The 13,212-nt window shown below is 41.1% G+C and overlaps 1 protein-coding gene across 1 annotated transcript in view; it reads right to left on the bottom strand.

Moving 5' to 3' along the window:
• Positions 1 to 13,212, bottom strand: part of TCERG1L (transcription elongation regulator 1 like) — a 107,774-nt gene that overhangs the window by 35,887 nt on the left and 58,675 nt on the right. The window contains exon 5 of the mRNA XM_062580392.1: positions 5,237 to 5,362. Coding sequence (XP_062436376.1) covers positions 5,237 to 5,362 — 126 coding nt within the window. The remainder of the gene's footprint in view (positions 1 to 5,236; positions 5,363 to 13,212) is intronic.

The following is a 13,212-nucleotide window of genomic DNA, read 5'->3' as shown; positions in this document are numbered from 1 at the left end:
TGCGATGCGAAGGAAGGCACAACACAGGACACAACCGCTCTTCCCCCGGCTGTTTTCACCCTCCTCAATAGCCAAAGATTGGCTTAAACTGTGAAGCACTACTAACTAAGTCTGAGATTCTTCACCTACATCATAATTTTTGTCCCTATTCGAACATACTCTGGGCTGCTACTGCCTGGGGCAACCGCTCTTCTTCTCCCCTTTGCAAACTCCCTCACGTTATCCCAACGGGAAAGTCGCAGCCTCGGGGAGTGACGTAGCTGTGGTGGCATACGCTAGGAACAGATAGCATCAGTGCAGAAGACCTTGGTGAAGCGTCGTAGCACACAGGTCATTAAGCACTGCCACGCAAACAAGACTCCCATAAAATTTTGGACAGTGAGCACATTTAAAATAAGATGGGAATAAAAAGAATTTAAAATAAAGAACGTGGGCTAAGCTCCTGAAAGTCATGCTGCATGTCAGGAGTCCTTTACTTTTATATCTGTATTGAACATTCACACGGTTTTCACTAAGTATAACATCAAAAAATGTCAAGCTTGTCTCCAGCTAGCCCCGAAGCCTGCAGCTGACTAGCAGGGAACGCCGCATCCAGGAGGGAGCCTCAGCGCATGGAAAGAGACCCAACGGCACGGGAACTGCTGAGGCTTTGGGAGGCCGCGCTGTGCATTAGAGACCTGCACTGCCTTTGAAGAGGAATCTTAAAAGACCGTTGTTAAGACTTCCTAGGTCATTGCAGATTTCTTCTCATCTCTGCACATGGAAAAAGGACGCTGAGCAAGACTCAGGTGCACCCCCATTTGCAGCTGCTGCACTTCTTTGCTCAGCTTTGCTCTTCTCTCGCAAATCAACCTTCCTCCTTAACTAGATTTAAGTGTATAAAGCATACTGCAGCCTGACAATTAAGCTACCGTGGCATATTTTCAGCATAATCACATAGCTTTTTTACCCCTGAACTTAGCACTGTAATTAACAATGATGTGTTCCTGTCGTCGCTGTAATGCTACCAAAGGACGCGCTGCAGACTGGTGAATAAAGACCTCTGATTAAAGAGATTTCTTTAAGACTTCACTGTAGGTAGAGTCGCATAAATAATTCACAGTACAAAAGTAAAGGTGCAAGAGCAAAATTATCTGGGGTATATTACAGAGGCTGCCTGTATACAGTTATAAACACCTTATTAAAAACAGAAACAGTGTGAGAAGGAAGAGGGAGAGGGAGAGGGAAAAGGGGAGACTGATTCACTCCGTAAGAAGCTATGGGCAAGAAATAGTAAAAATTAGTTTTCTAAAGCTATTTGGAGACCAAGCTTCATTAATCTCACAGGAAGTTTCAGCAGGTTTAAATTTTTGACTCTAAAATGGTTTAGGTGCACACATCTAAATGCTCAATTTCTTACAGTCCCCGCAACATCCCTGTAGGTCAGTCGTTCCTCTCCCCACAGCCTCACTGCTCTTGTCTGTTTGAGATCAGCCTCAAACAACCCATCTGACTGACTCACAGCTCCTGCCCTGTCCCCCCTTGCCCGGGATAAGCGTGGGGTTTTAATGCAGGCCCTGTCAGAAGCTGCGTACTAGCACCGCTGTGCTGCCTCAGCACCTCGGGGTGCACAAGGCTCTGCTCAGGGTGCAGAGCACCCCGCACCGCCCAGTGCGGGTCCAGGCCTCACGCTGCCACCACTGCTTTAAAGAAATACGGCTTCCCTTGGCACAGCCTGCTTCTGCTCGCACCGTTTATTTCAGTTTTTTTACTACTGCTTATTTTCTGCTTTGATCACGTTTTCTGCTGTTACCTGCCAAACGCTCTGTTTCCCTTCCAGAGAACATGCCTCCCTGAGCAGGTTTCTTCTTCTATGACCATGGCTTCCCATTCCCCTGCTTATTCTCCTGGAGATTTGTAACAGGCTTGGAAGAGCAACCTGGAGAAATTCTGTTTCTAGTGTACCACAGCACATGCTATACTCCCAATGCAAACTTCAAAGAAAACTTGCTTCCTCATTTTACTTTTCAAGTATATGGCCAGCATTGTCCAAGAGATGCTATTTGCCCCTACTCTGAAAATATAGTTTCTTTGGTATAGAGCAAAAAGGCAAAAAAAAAAAAACCCCTGGGGTGTTTCCTCAGACAAGCTGAGGAGTGAAGAGCCGATCACCCACACACCTTCCAGAAGCAAGGACTTGCTTCTTAGGCCAGTATATTCGCTTCTTGCAGACCTGGCACTGCCAGGAGCGCTGCTGGAAGCTGCTCCCCAGCGAGCGCCAGGGACTGCTCACACGCACACACCTCTCTTCTCATGCCGCTTCCTTCCCTGCACATTAGGCAACTCCTTAGGTCCACTTATTTGCAGTGTATTTCTGCTGGGTTGGCTTGTTTTTCATCTGGTTTAAGCCACTGCACTATTTTGCAGCTTCTTCCATTCCTCCATAAGGCTGATTCAGGCTCAATGGCATTCCTGGTCTCCAATTTTGCTAATTCTTTGACATGCTTTCCTCCGCTCTTTTCCTGGGATTCTTATTAAATAGCAAGTTCAAGATCTTGGCCCTGATCTTCAAGACACTTAATGGTCTCAGCTCTGAATATGTATAGAATTATGTGAAGCTTTGTGAGAGTAGCAGTTAACAATTCCACTTCTCTCGTACCTACTATTACTCCCCCCCCCAAAAAAAAAAGAAAAAAGAAAAACTACTTGAGAACTCAAAAATAAGTTCAAAAATAAATCCCTACCAGAACCCAGGACCATTGCAAAATTTACTACTTTTGTCCTAGAAATAAAGACAATTTTATCAATGTTGTCTTCATTAAGAGAGAAGGATTTTTGTGTGCAATCGTGAGCAAAATACCGTTGTGACAACTGCGACAGGCCCAGCTTGGTGGTTTCCTGCCACCAACACTCAGTGCACTAGCTCAATTGTGCAACAATTTCTTCTGTGAAGAAACAATGCTGAGACGACGTTATAACACATCTGCCATTTTGAACGCTCACAAATCATCTGCCAGACATGAGAGACCCACGCTCTGTCTCGCTGGGCTCCGCACACATCTGCCCGGCCACGGGACGCCATGCGCCGTGCGAAGCTCCATGCGAGGACACCTGCTGCTTTGGTGGGATTTGTGTGCATTTTGTCTGGATACGTTAGCGTGCGACAGAGCCGCCCATGCCGACACGCCAACCTACAGGGCACGCGGGCAGTTTGCTTTCCTACGGCACTTTAGAGACTGATGCATGGAAACACCTTTATTACTGTTATTTGTTCTTAATTATGATTCTTACTTTGATTGTTTTTCCAATTGAGATAATGACACCTTGTAGCAACCTATAGAAAACAGTGTGATCTCCTGAAAAACATTAAAGAAAAATCCATACTACAGTGAAATTGCCATTTTTCTGTTAAATAATTTGCTGGCAGCAAATCAAACAAGACAAACAGGGAGAGACATACGTGTTTTGTATTTTCAAGAAAAAGCTAGAAACAAAAATATAATGGGTCATCTTATTTACATTACTTGTATAGATGTGAAAATATAACGATCGCTCTTCCAAAACTATGGCACCTCAGTAAGCCTAGCAGTCATTTGCTTTACGAAAACTATTGACCAAATGTCATGCTAGCCTTTTAATAGTCATCAAAAGGCTTTATACAGTCAAATCATCATTCAACACGATGGATAAAATCAGGAGGATTTGTATTTTCACCTCTACCAATAAGATTATGGCATATATTTTATACGAAATATATCAGAAGTCACGATTTCAGTTTTCAACTAGCAATCAACTGCACATCAGTATGGCTCTTGCACAAATCATCATCTTTCTGTCAACGCATTTTTTAAATAGTGGCAATATTTCCTCCATCAGATCTGCTTTCAACAAGCAAGTGAGTTAATAGTATTCTTAATGATCCTAAGGAGGAACATGTAGGTCTTTAAGCAGAGGACCAGCACTTCAGTGGATGGTGAAGGACAGTAGGTGCTTCCCAAAACCAAACCAAACCAAACTGAAAGAGAAACTTCGAACTGAAGTAAGTCAAAAAAAATGCATATGAACTTTCCTTCAATTTTAAGTTGTCTGTATTGCTGAAAATTTCAGCAATTTCCAGACAGAAATGGAATACTCAGTAAAACAAATTCAACCAGAAGATCTTATTCAAGATAGGTATAACTACCTCAAAAGGAGCCTACAGCTCGATGTATGGACTGGTCTCGCCCAGCTAACCAAAAAAGATTTTATGAAACTTATATTTTAGCTGTGGGGAGACCTTGATGCACACACAGAGTGAACACTTAGCTGAATAAGTAATAGTTTTTATACAAAAAAAAATCCGTATGTGATCAAATACAGTACTAGTACATCCATCTCTAATATGCAGCCCTCCAACATCTCCACGACTGTGCTAATATTCCCCAGGTATAAGAGATCAGATAAACTACACCAGTACTGAAACCTATTAATTCTTGACAATTCCCAGAATGTTTTATTAAATATGCCTTTCAACATGTGTTCCTACCCATGTGATAATAAATATAGCTAGACAGGGCTTGCTGTTACCTCTTGCTTACTGCTGTGTATATTCAAGTGAGCGAGAGGAAGCAATTTGTTTAGTCCAATAGTAGTATTTCACCTCTATTAACAGAGTTCCTGTCTTCACAACAATGACAGTATTGCAGTAAGAATTTCATGCAATTAGGAAAGACGGTCACAATTTTCCATCAAAAACCGATCTCTTTCTAATCGTGGTTTGCGCTGTGGAAACGCAAATCTAAATGAAGCCTTGACACTTTTTCCAGCCTTTGGGAATAGCATTTCCCCTCCTTTCAGTACAACACACATACATTTAGATGACAGGGGATAAAACAGTTGCATCATACTACAGCATAAAGCTTCCTCTGAGACTTAAACCAAAGAGGCTTCATGGAGCAACTAGCCAAGAGATAACCGTATTATCACTGAAATGCTTGCGAATATCGCTGGCGTGGGAAACGAAAAGCCGAGGGACATTTCAGAAACTCGCCTTTCGTACTATCAAATGCAAAGCGACTGCCAATTGCCAGACAGAGCAAACAGGATCTGAAACCTTCTGAACACGGTCCTAACTGGTTGAAGCAAAATTCATAAAATCTGAGCTGATTTTTAAGGGTCCCCCATTACCATGTAGTATGGAAAACGATTTGGCTGGAAGTAGACAAATATGTAACATATGCTTCCGTAATATAATCAGTACACTGAAACATAAACACACCTGCTAATGTCTGCTCCATCAGATTGGTTGCCATGAAAGTCACGGCTGGTGCAGATACAGCAGTTACCCTGGTGACTTGAGCTGGCATCAAAGGATTCATGTGAGCGTCCACTCTAGAGGCAGAACCTGCAGTTAAAGCACAAGGAAATCAGTTTGTTCCCCTACTAAACAAAACTGCCTTTATAAAACTCACATTTTTTTCCAGCCTATTTTCATAGTTCCTATTTTTTCCCCTGCTGCTAAACATACTGATGCAAATTCAAACATTTCTCTCTAAATATCTAAGCACATGTTTAAAGCAATAGGCTTTGCGTTTATTTGAATTACTGGTCTTGTCTGGCCAATATATCTACAAAGGCATTGACTCTCAGCAAACAATCACAGCTGGAAATTTAAATTAATTACTATGTAGTCGCCTAACAAGAATTTACAAGGATGTATTAATAGACTGAGAACATACATACAATAAGATCAGTTTTCTCATTACACACTAAATAAGGCACCTCCAATTTCAATTATAAATTACTCAACACAAACTGTTTGCAGCCCTTCTCACTCACAGAAAATATTTCGCAAATAATTTGAAACAAGAGCTTTATCCAAGCAAATCACAGTCTTCTCACAAACAAGTCACAAAAGAGAAAACCACTAAAATGATCAAATACATTATTTATGATAAATTAGTCATTCAAGTCTGCTGCCAAAACTATGCTAATGAAACTAGGCTACTTAATCCTTGAGAATTTGTGGCTATTGCTAAATCTGAGGTCAAAAGTTGAGCATTAGTTTTGCATTATCTGTGAGTTTAGACACTAAACCTTCTTTCAGAAATGAAAGGACACCTTCACACCACCTCATTTTGGACATAAATTTAGGTGTCTCACTAGCAGTCTCTTTATAGCCACCTTTTCAAGACTGAACTGACTGCAGGAATCTATCTTTACTTTAAGACAGACTCTGAGAATAACATTTTTTTCCTGAGTACAATTCAACACCTGAGGAACTTACAACACTTTTGTTTCACTAAATACTCTTATGCTCTCTATCACACCACTGTTATCCAGACTTCTCCATACTATGAGTATCATGGCTCATTTTGGAGCCTCCACTCTTTATTATAACAACTCACCTATATTCTATAAACTTTTTCATTGATTTTTGCTCCTCAGTTTCCAAGTGTCAAAGCAGATTAATAAACATAACTCTCACTAACATAGAGAATACAGATCTTCTTTTTTGAATGCAACTAAAACATTTTTCTTCCTCAAAACTATAGTCATGGATGTCAGCTGGTGTGGGGATAGCACAAGAGGGCATTTCCTCACTGATCTGAGCCATAAAACAGCAAATACGGAGTTAACATGGAGACTTTTCAGCTGGGACCAGAAGTATCCTAGTGCCTTCTGGAAGCTGCCAGAGATATACATTCTGGTGAACATAATTTGAATTACTTATGAGTAAAACGAAATATTCATTTTGAAATTCTAGTAATTTCTTCTCTCTTGTCTCCCACCTCAACAGCCAGAAGAGAGCAGTGGAAGCTCCAATCTCTCCAAGAAAAGATATATCTGAACAATTGGTAATCATTGCAATTGTTCAAATGAACAAGTAGAAACTTGGGCTACAGAAAACCCAGTGTATACCAGTGAGAGACCCCCAGAAATGCAAACATAATAAATCTTGTTAAAGTAATAAGGTCGAACAGAATTAGAAAGTCATATTCCTATCAAACGACGGAGGAATCACCCAGGGGAAATTAAAGCTTTATCAAAAATAATAGGTATCGTCAATAAAAGTAGGAGGTATTGGAAGCTTTCGGAGTTGGGATCAGGATCCTAAGGCCACGGTATGTCAGAGAATGCATGTTCACGGTTTCAGCTTGCCATTAGCCAGGGTATCTTAAAGACATTAGGAGCTAAAGGATGATTTATTCATTTTACATTCATTTTCTTCTGTGCTTTAGAAACCATGACCTCAGAAAACCATGCTCCAGCAAGTAAAAGCCAAACGAGTGTACAAATGCGCTATTTTAAGAATAACAATTCTTAAAAGTGCCATGGACTCGACAGGCGTTTTGTTCCAAGAGCAGACGACTTTCTCCGATACAGTTCGCAAAGCTACTTGTCCCTTACCAAACAGGTCTGGAAAGATACCGAGTTACTCTAACAAGAGGCCCAAGTCTTGCCAGGGACAGTCCCTAGGCGCAGGAAGCGCCTGGCAGGCGGCGGCGGGCGACGCGCGCTGCGCCCAGCCTGCACAGAAGCGGCTCCCTCTCCTCTGCGCTTTTTTTTTAATACTTTGCAACTTTTCAACATAAAAAAGGTGAGAAGGATTATTATTGTCAATAAGCTGGGAGGATCCATTTACTAACCTGCTACTTGCTATTCACTTCCTCTCCTAAGAGGATCTAATAAATCCTCACTATTCAGACCATAAAAATACAGTATTATTTCTCTTCAAGATTTGACAGCATTATTCAGATCACTCTCTGAACTTCTGGCTTCACTGGTTCAGAATCAGACCTTTAGAGAGCTGAAATGCCACCTTAAGATGAGTACTGCACAAGCAAACAAGACTTGCTACATGCATACGTGCACATTTTCATATGCTGATATATCACCAAGGAATACGTGTGCACACAGCAAGAAGCAATGGGCCTGAAAGCTGTCGTGTAATAATATATTAGATCTTCAGATTTTTGTTTTGCTGCCCTCCTCCTAAAACACTTGAAAACCAAATGAATGTAGAGCATATTTAATATATTTAAGGGGCTTCTCACTCTTCATGCAAATGAAGAGTGCATCCAAACTTCACTCGTCGTGCACTTGTGTCGTCTAGTACCTACGGTCTGACCGCCTGAAGGCGAAGCTCATAGAAGACGGCCCTCCTAGAGGAACGATTAATTAGAAACGCTTTGTGGTGACAGCCCAGTTGCTGTAAATGGCAGAAAGCAGCAAAAGAGAAAACAGTGCAGAAACTACTTTAAGCTTCCAGGCATAGCAGAGATTTGTACAAATGAGACAGACAAATAAAAAGACTACACATCTCAACATGTACATAAAACTCTATACACGATGTACAAATCTTCCTAGGCAATTGCTTTTAGGTTGTGTGAGCATATATATAAGTATATATACATACACATGGCCATATACAAAGGGCACTTGTCCCTACAGCAGTCTGAATGCGTTTCCTCTGTATCTAGAATAGGACTCACTAACATACGGACCAAAGGAAATAACCACTTGGGAAAGTAGCAGATATCATAGATATGTATGCACAGACTTGCCAGGGCAGAGAGCAACAGTTCCAAAACAACCAGTGATATTTTAAACAATAAAGAAATACAATTAGGTATTCCCATCAGATATTATGCAATCCGCAGGTGACAGCTGCCCACTTCTCATAGAAACCCAAACAGGAACACGCTTGGAGATAGCACTAGAAAGAGAAGCAAGCACTTTCACAACCGAAGGAGGAGAAGAACAAGGATCTCTGCAATCCACTAAACATCATGATGAAGCAACACTTTGCCTTTTTCTGAACATTTTCCTCCCCAGGACAGAAGAGCAGCCTGCTGACAATTATCCTTGCAAAGTCACCAAGGGCTACCAGGAGGAGATATCAAGAAGCTTATCTGCAAGCAGCTGCAGGAAAACACACCAGAAAAGGAAACATTGCACTATTTCTCCTTACTGCTAGCAATTGAATCAGAAAAGAGAAATTCCTGCAAGAAATTATCAGTTGCTTGAGTAAGGATTTACCTACCAATGTACTATGATAAATTTAATCCACATATACTTTGAAGGAAGGATTGTAAATAAAGCATTTACAGACAAGGACTAGGATACTGTGGTGCTTGTTCTGCTATCTACAGTGTAATACTGTAACTGGAGGCAGTTTTAACTTGGCCACCTCTGACAAGACACTGAACTACTTCCTAGCTTGAGCTGATGTTCGGACCACTGGCAGCACTGGTTCTTTTTCTTTCTGCTTCTGTCAAATCCCTTGGCAAAACTATTAACTTTGATGGGCTCTTTGGAGCTACAGAAGCTCTGAGGAACCATCGATTTTCACGTACATTCTGACATTTGAGTCTCAAGTGCCTCTAATTACATGAAGCAATCTGCATGCACCAGAGCGTTCAAAGCACTCCCCCCTCCCCCATTTTTATGAAGATAGCCGGTGGTATGCACATAGGAGTAGAGTAAAATTCTGTTTTTCATATATGTGGAAACTATTTCTTAAACTAGTATTTATATATGCATCGTAGATGTACATTACTACACAATTAATTCCTTTGATAAGATTCCTTTTACAGAACAAGGGGCATTTGGTGTTCCTTGGCTTTTCACGATCATTTCAATGACAACAAAAAAGACATCTTCATTCTACCATTTTCAGAGGTACCAGAGATAGGTTAAAACGACCTTTAGCCTTCTAGTCTCTGCTGATTTTGGTGAGGTATCTGCTTACCCAACGCTTTGCAATCTACAACAGAGAAGACTTGGAAAAGGAATGCAGCCATTTTTCCAGAATGGCCATCTTTAAAGATAACAAGAAATCCAGAAATATTGGACATGAGCATGACGGGGCATCTCATGCTTGTCCTCTTCCACCTTTCAATTTGTAAGAGAAGGCGAAAAGGTTCACACCTACAGATTTGAACTTGTCACTGTGGTTTCGCCTACCCAATGTTTTGGTCCAGGTACGCGTCTGGCTGCTGAAGAACTTGCCTGATGGGGTAGGTTTGTCTTGGAGAATCCTCTATGCCTTGGACAAACTCTGTAACAAACCGTAACCTGACCCCAAACCTGACCCTCAATCATAGCTTGGTATCATGACTCACACAAGAGCCAAGAGAAGAAAACTGCAGTTTACTGAAAACTGATTTAGAATGCAGATGAGAAAAACACACAAGTAAAACAAATACCACAAATCCCATGGCTTGCATTTTATTTGATGCTTACAGGAGATTGTACTATAGTTATTCTGACCATGGAGTGTGTAACGTACAAACGGACTAGGTGTGCAGATACAGGAAGGTTCACACGCAACTTCTGAGGCGTTCAGGGACACCAATTAAATGCAAGCACACATCCAGGTAGAGAAATGAATTTCAGTATACAGCCTTAGCTCTGTGCACCTAAAACTGGAATCGCTTCAGAACATGTGCTTAATTATCTCCTTATGGTTAGACATACGCCAGTTGAGATTACCTCTGCTCATTCTGTTAACATAATGTATGTTGTATGTTGAAACATGGCTTTCCATTGTATAACTTGTAACTGCTTTTTACCTGGATTTACATTCACATTCAGGAACAAAAAAAAAAAAATTCTTAGTGCAGATTTCAATGCGATGGAAGCAGTTAGCTCACAGCTTCCACCTTATTTCAGTCAAGCGTTTTATTTTATTTATTTCACACACACAGACCAAGTTCAACTGCTTCATTTAATTATATCTTCTGCTCACCAAATAAGCTTGAATGATTTAAGGCAATCATAACCTTAAAGGAATAAATATTTGTGCTTTTTAGTACTTTGCGTTCATAAAAATGCAATCTTTGCAATAGATTGATTTGGAATACAAATGCCAAATAAACTCCAAGGATTTGGTTTAATATCATAATCCAACATAAGCTCTCAATATGAACTGAAAATAACCTGGCTTGGGATAATACCTGAACAAGAACCATAAAGAACCTACACACACCCACACATACTACGTGCATTTTACGATTAAGTTAAGGCAAATTTTATTGTATACCGATTCTGAGAAGGGGGAGGATAAAACTGTTCTTTTCCATGAAGTCTCTGATTATTGTTAAAACCCAGGAAGAGGGACTAACTAGTAAGTCATGCATTTTAAGAACATCACTCCATCTTTAAGGCCATTTCAGTGAAGATACATTCCACTTTCACCTAAAAATACAAGTAACCTACATCTCAGTTTGAGAACAACAAAGATGTTACAAGGACGAACGAGGACACTATCAGACGAGCTGGTGGTTCAGAAAGCTGAAGATCCACTGCAAGTGATATCCTGCCCTGATTTGCATGCTTGATGAATACACATTGATTTGCATCTCCTGACTGCTGGAACATAGGGCTGACAAGGCTGCAGGGATGTGGACATTATTACTGCGCAGGCTGGGTATGAAAGCCGTATAGAAGTACTCACATAACTTTGCCTTTTCCCTTCATCTCTGCCTCTTATTCTGAACCAGCTAGCATACCCCTGAGGTGTTGAAACAGGAGAAAAATATGAGGGGATTCTTCTATTAGTAAAAAATACTCTGCTGGAGAGCAGTGATATCTGATCTGCTTGCCGTCCATGGGCTCTGGCCTCCACTCACGTGCAGAAAGTGGAAAAGGTCCTAGGTGCCCCCTCAGCCCCCTTCTCCCTGTGAATCCTGCAGCCATGGTAAAGTGTGTGCTGGCAGGAGCCCCAGCGTGCTACCAAGAAGAGGGCGGCAGGACCACGGCAGGCACGCAGCTTCCCGGAACAGTAAGCTGCTTTCATCCCCTAATTTCCACGTAAAGCCGGCAGTGACATTGATGGGATGGATACCTGCTGTGCAGAGAGCTGATTTATCTTTCCATCTCCACGCAGTAATTACATAGGAGAGCTGGCCCTGCTCCTGGGAGGGCAGCTTTGACGTGGGCCATATCTTCAGCACTCCCCTATGCCACGCCACCCAAGCTAGGAGCTTGGCGCATGCTCAAGCATTTTGCAAAATGATGGTTTAAAACACTGTCCTGTGCAAGAGGAGCGCAGAAGGCCAAGCCTGACGGCCTTGCTGCTTGAATTAGGGTAATAGGAGACAATGCGGATGTTTGGGATATCTAACCATCACCCTTACGCTGCTGCTTAAACATCTGAAGAACAGAGTAGGAACATCCTCATTGCATAACTGAGCAACAGCACCTTGCCTTTAGCAGAAAACAGTTCCCAGAGGTATACCAGGAGTCTAAAGCAAGTTAGATACTAACAGGCAAACATAAAAAGAAAAAAAAAAAAAAAAAAAGGAAAGAAAAGAAAAGCAGAAGCTGGAGTAAAGCATTTGGTAAAAGATACTCCTTTCTGTCTTTCATTTCTCAGGATTTTTCTAGACAGATGACTAACTTCTTCACCTTTGTTATTTCTAACTAACAGTATTACAAAGCTCTTTATTTTTCACCCTGTATCGTAAAGACAGATCACTTTGCTAGCTCCCTCGTCAGCTTGCTGGTGGCCAAAACAGACCTTAGGAGAGGGAGCAGATAAATCACTACAGTTCATGCTCTAGTTTAAAGGATAGATTTTCTGGGCGAACCTATTCTTTATAATGCTTAATCTATGCCTTAAGAGACCTATCATTTATCATTACTCTGTTATACAGAGCAAGGATGTTAACGAATCCATGTTAATACAAGTCAGACTGCCAACAGCAGAACAGCACGACTCGAGATTAGCACGAATCACAGCTAGCTAAGGCATCAGACTTTGTTGCTGTTGCTTTTAGTTTCAATTCGTGCATGCTCCAATTAAATCAGGGAACTTAAATAGTAATTTCAGCATATTTTTGTTTACATTAGGAGTTTGGCAGGGGTTTACGTCTTGTTCTCCTCATTGTGCTTTGAGACGCCTATGAAAGCAGTGCCTTCCCAAAAGGAGAGGGGCCACGTAATTTATTTTAATGCATTCATACTGAAAATACATGTAGCACAGGCCTAATCTTGAGCTCAGTGAAGTTAACCAAAGTCTTTCAGTTGAGGTTCATGGGCATTGATTCACACTTTTAAAACCAAAGCTTTTCCTTTCAAAATTCATTTTGTCTCTTCCTAAGTCACGATTTATTCTATGGGACAAAAGATATTAATGCATTATTGAACAACATAGTTTGTCATTTATATTTATTTTATCTGAATACATGTCAGAACTTGTTTTTATTAATAGCACTGTAAAAGTGCGTTATGAATGGAATCAATTCT

The sequence above is a fragment of the Rhea pennata genome, chromosome 7, assembly GCF_028389875.1.
Source record: "Rhea pennata isolate bPtePen1 chromosome 7, bPtePen1.pri, whole genome shotgun sequence".
Classification (NCBI taxonomy): domain Eukaryota; kingdom Metazoa; phylum Chordata; class Aves; order Rheiformes; family Rheidae; genus Rhea; species Rhea pennata.
The sequence above is the reverse complement of the archived record's forward strand: the minus strand, read 5'-3'. Positions and strand labels throughout refer to the sequence as shown.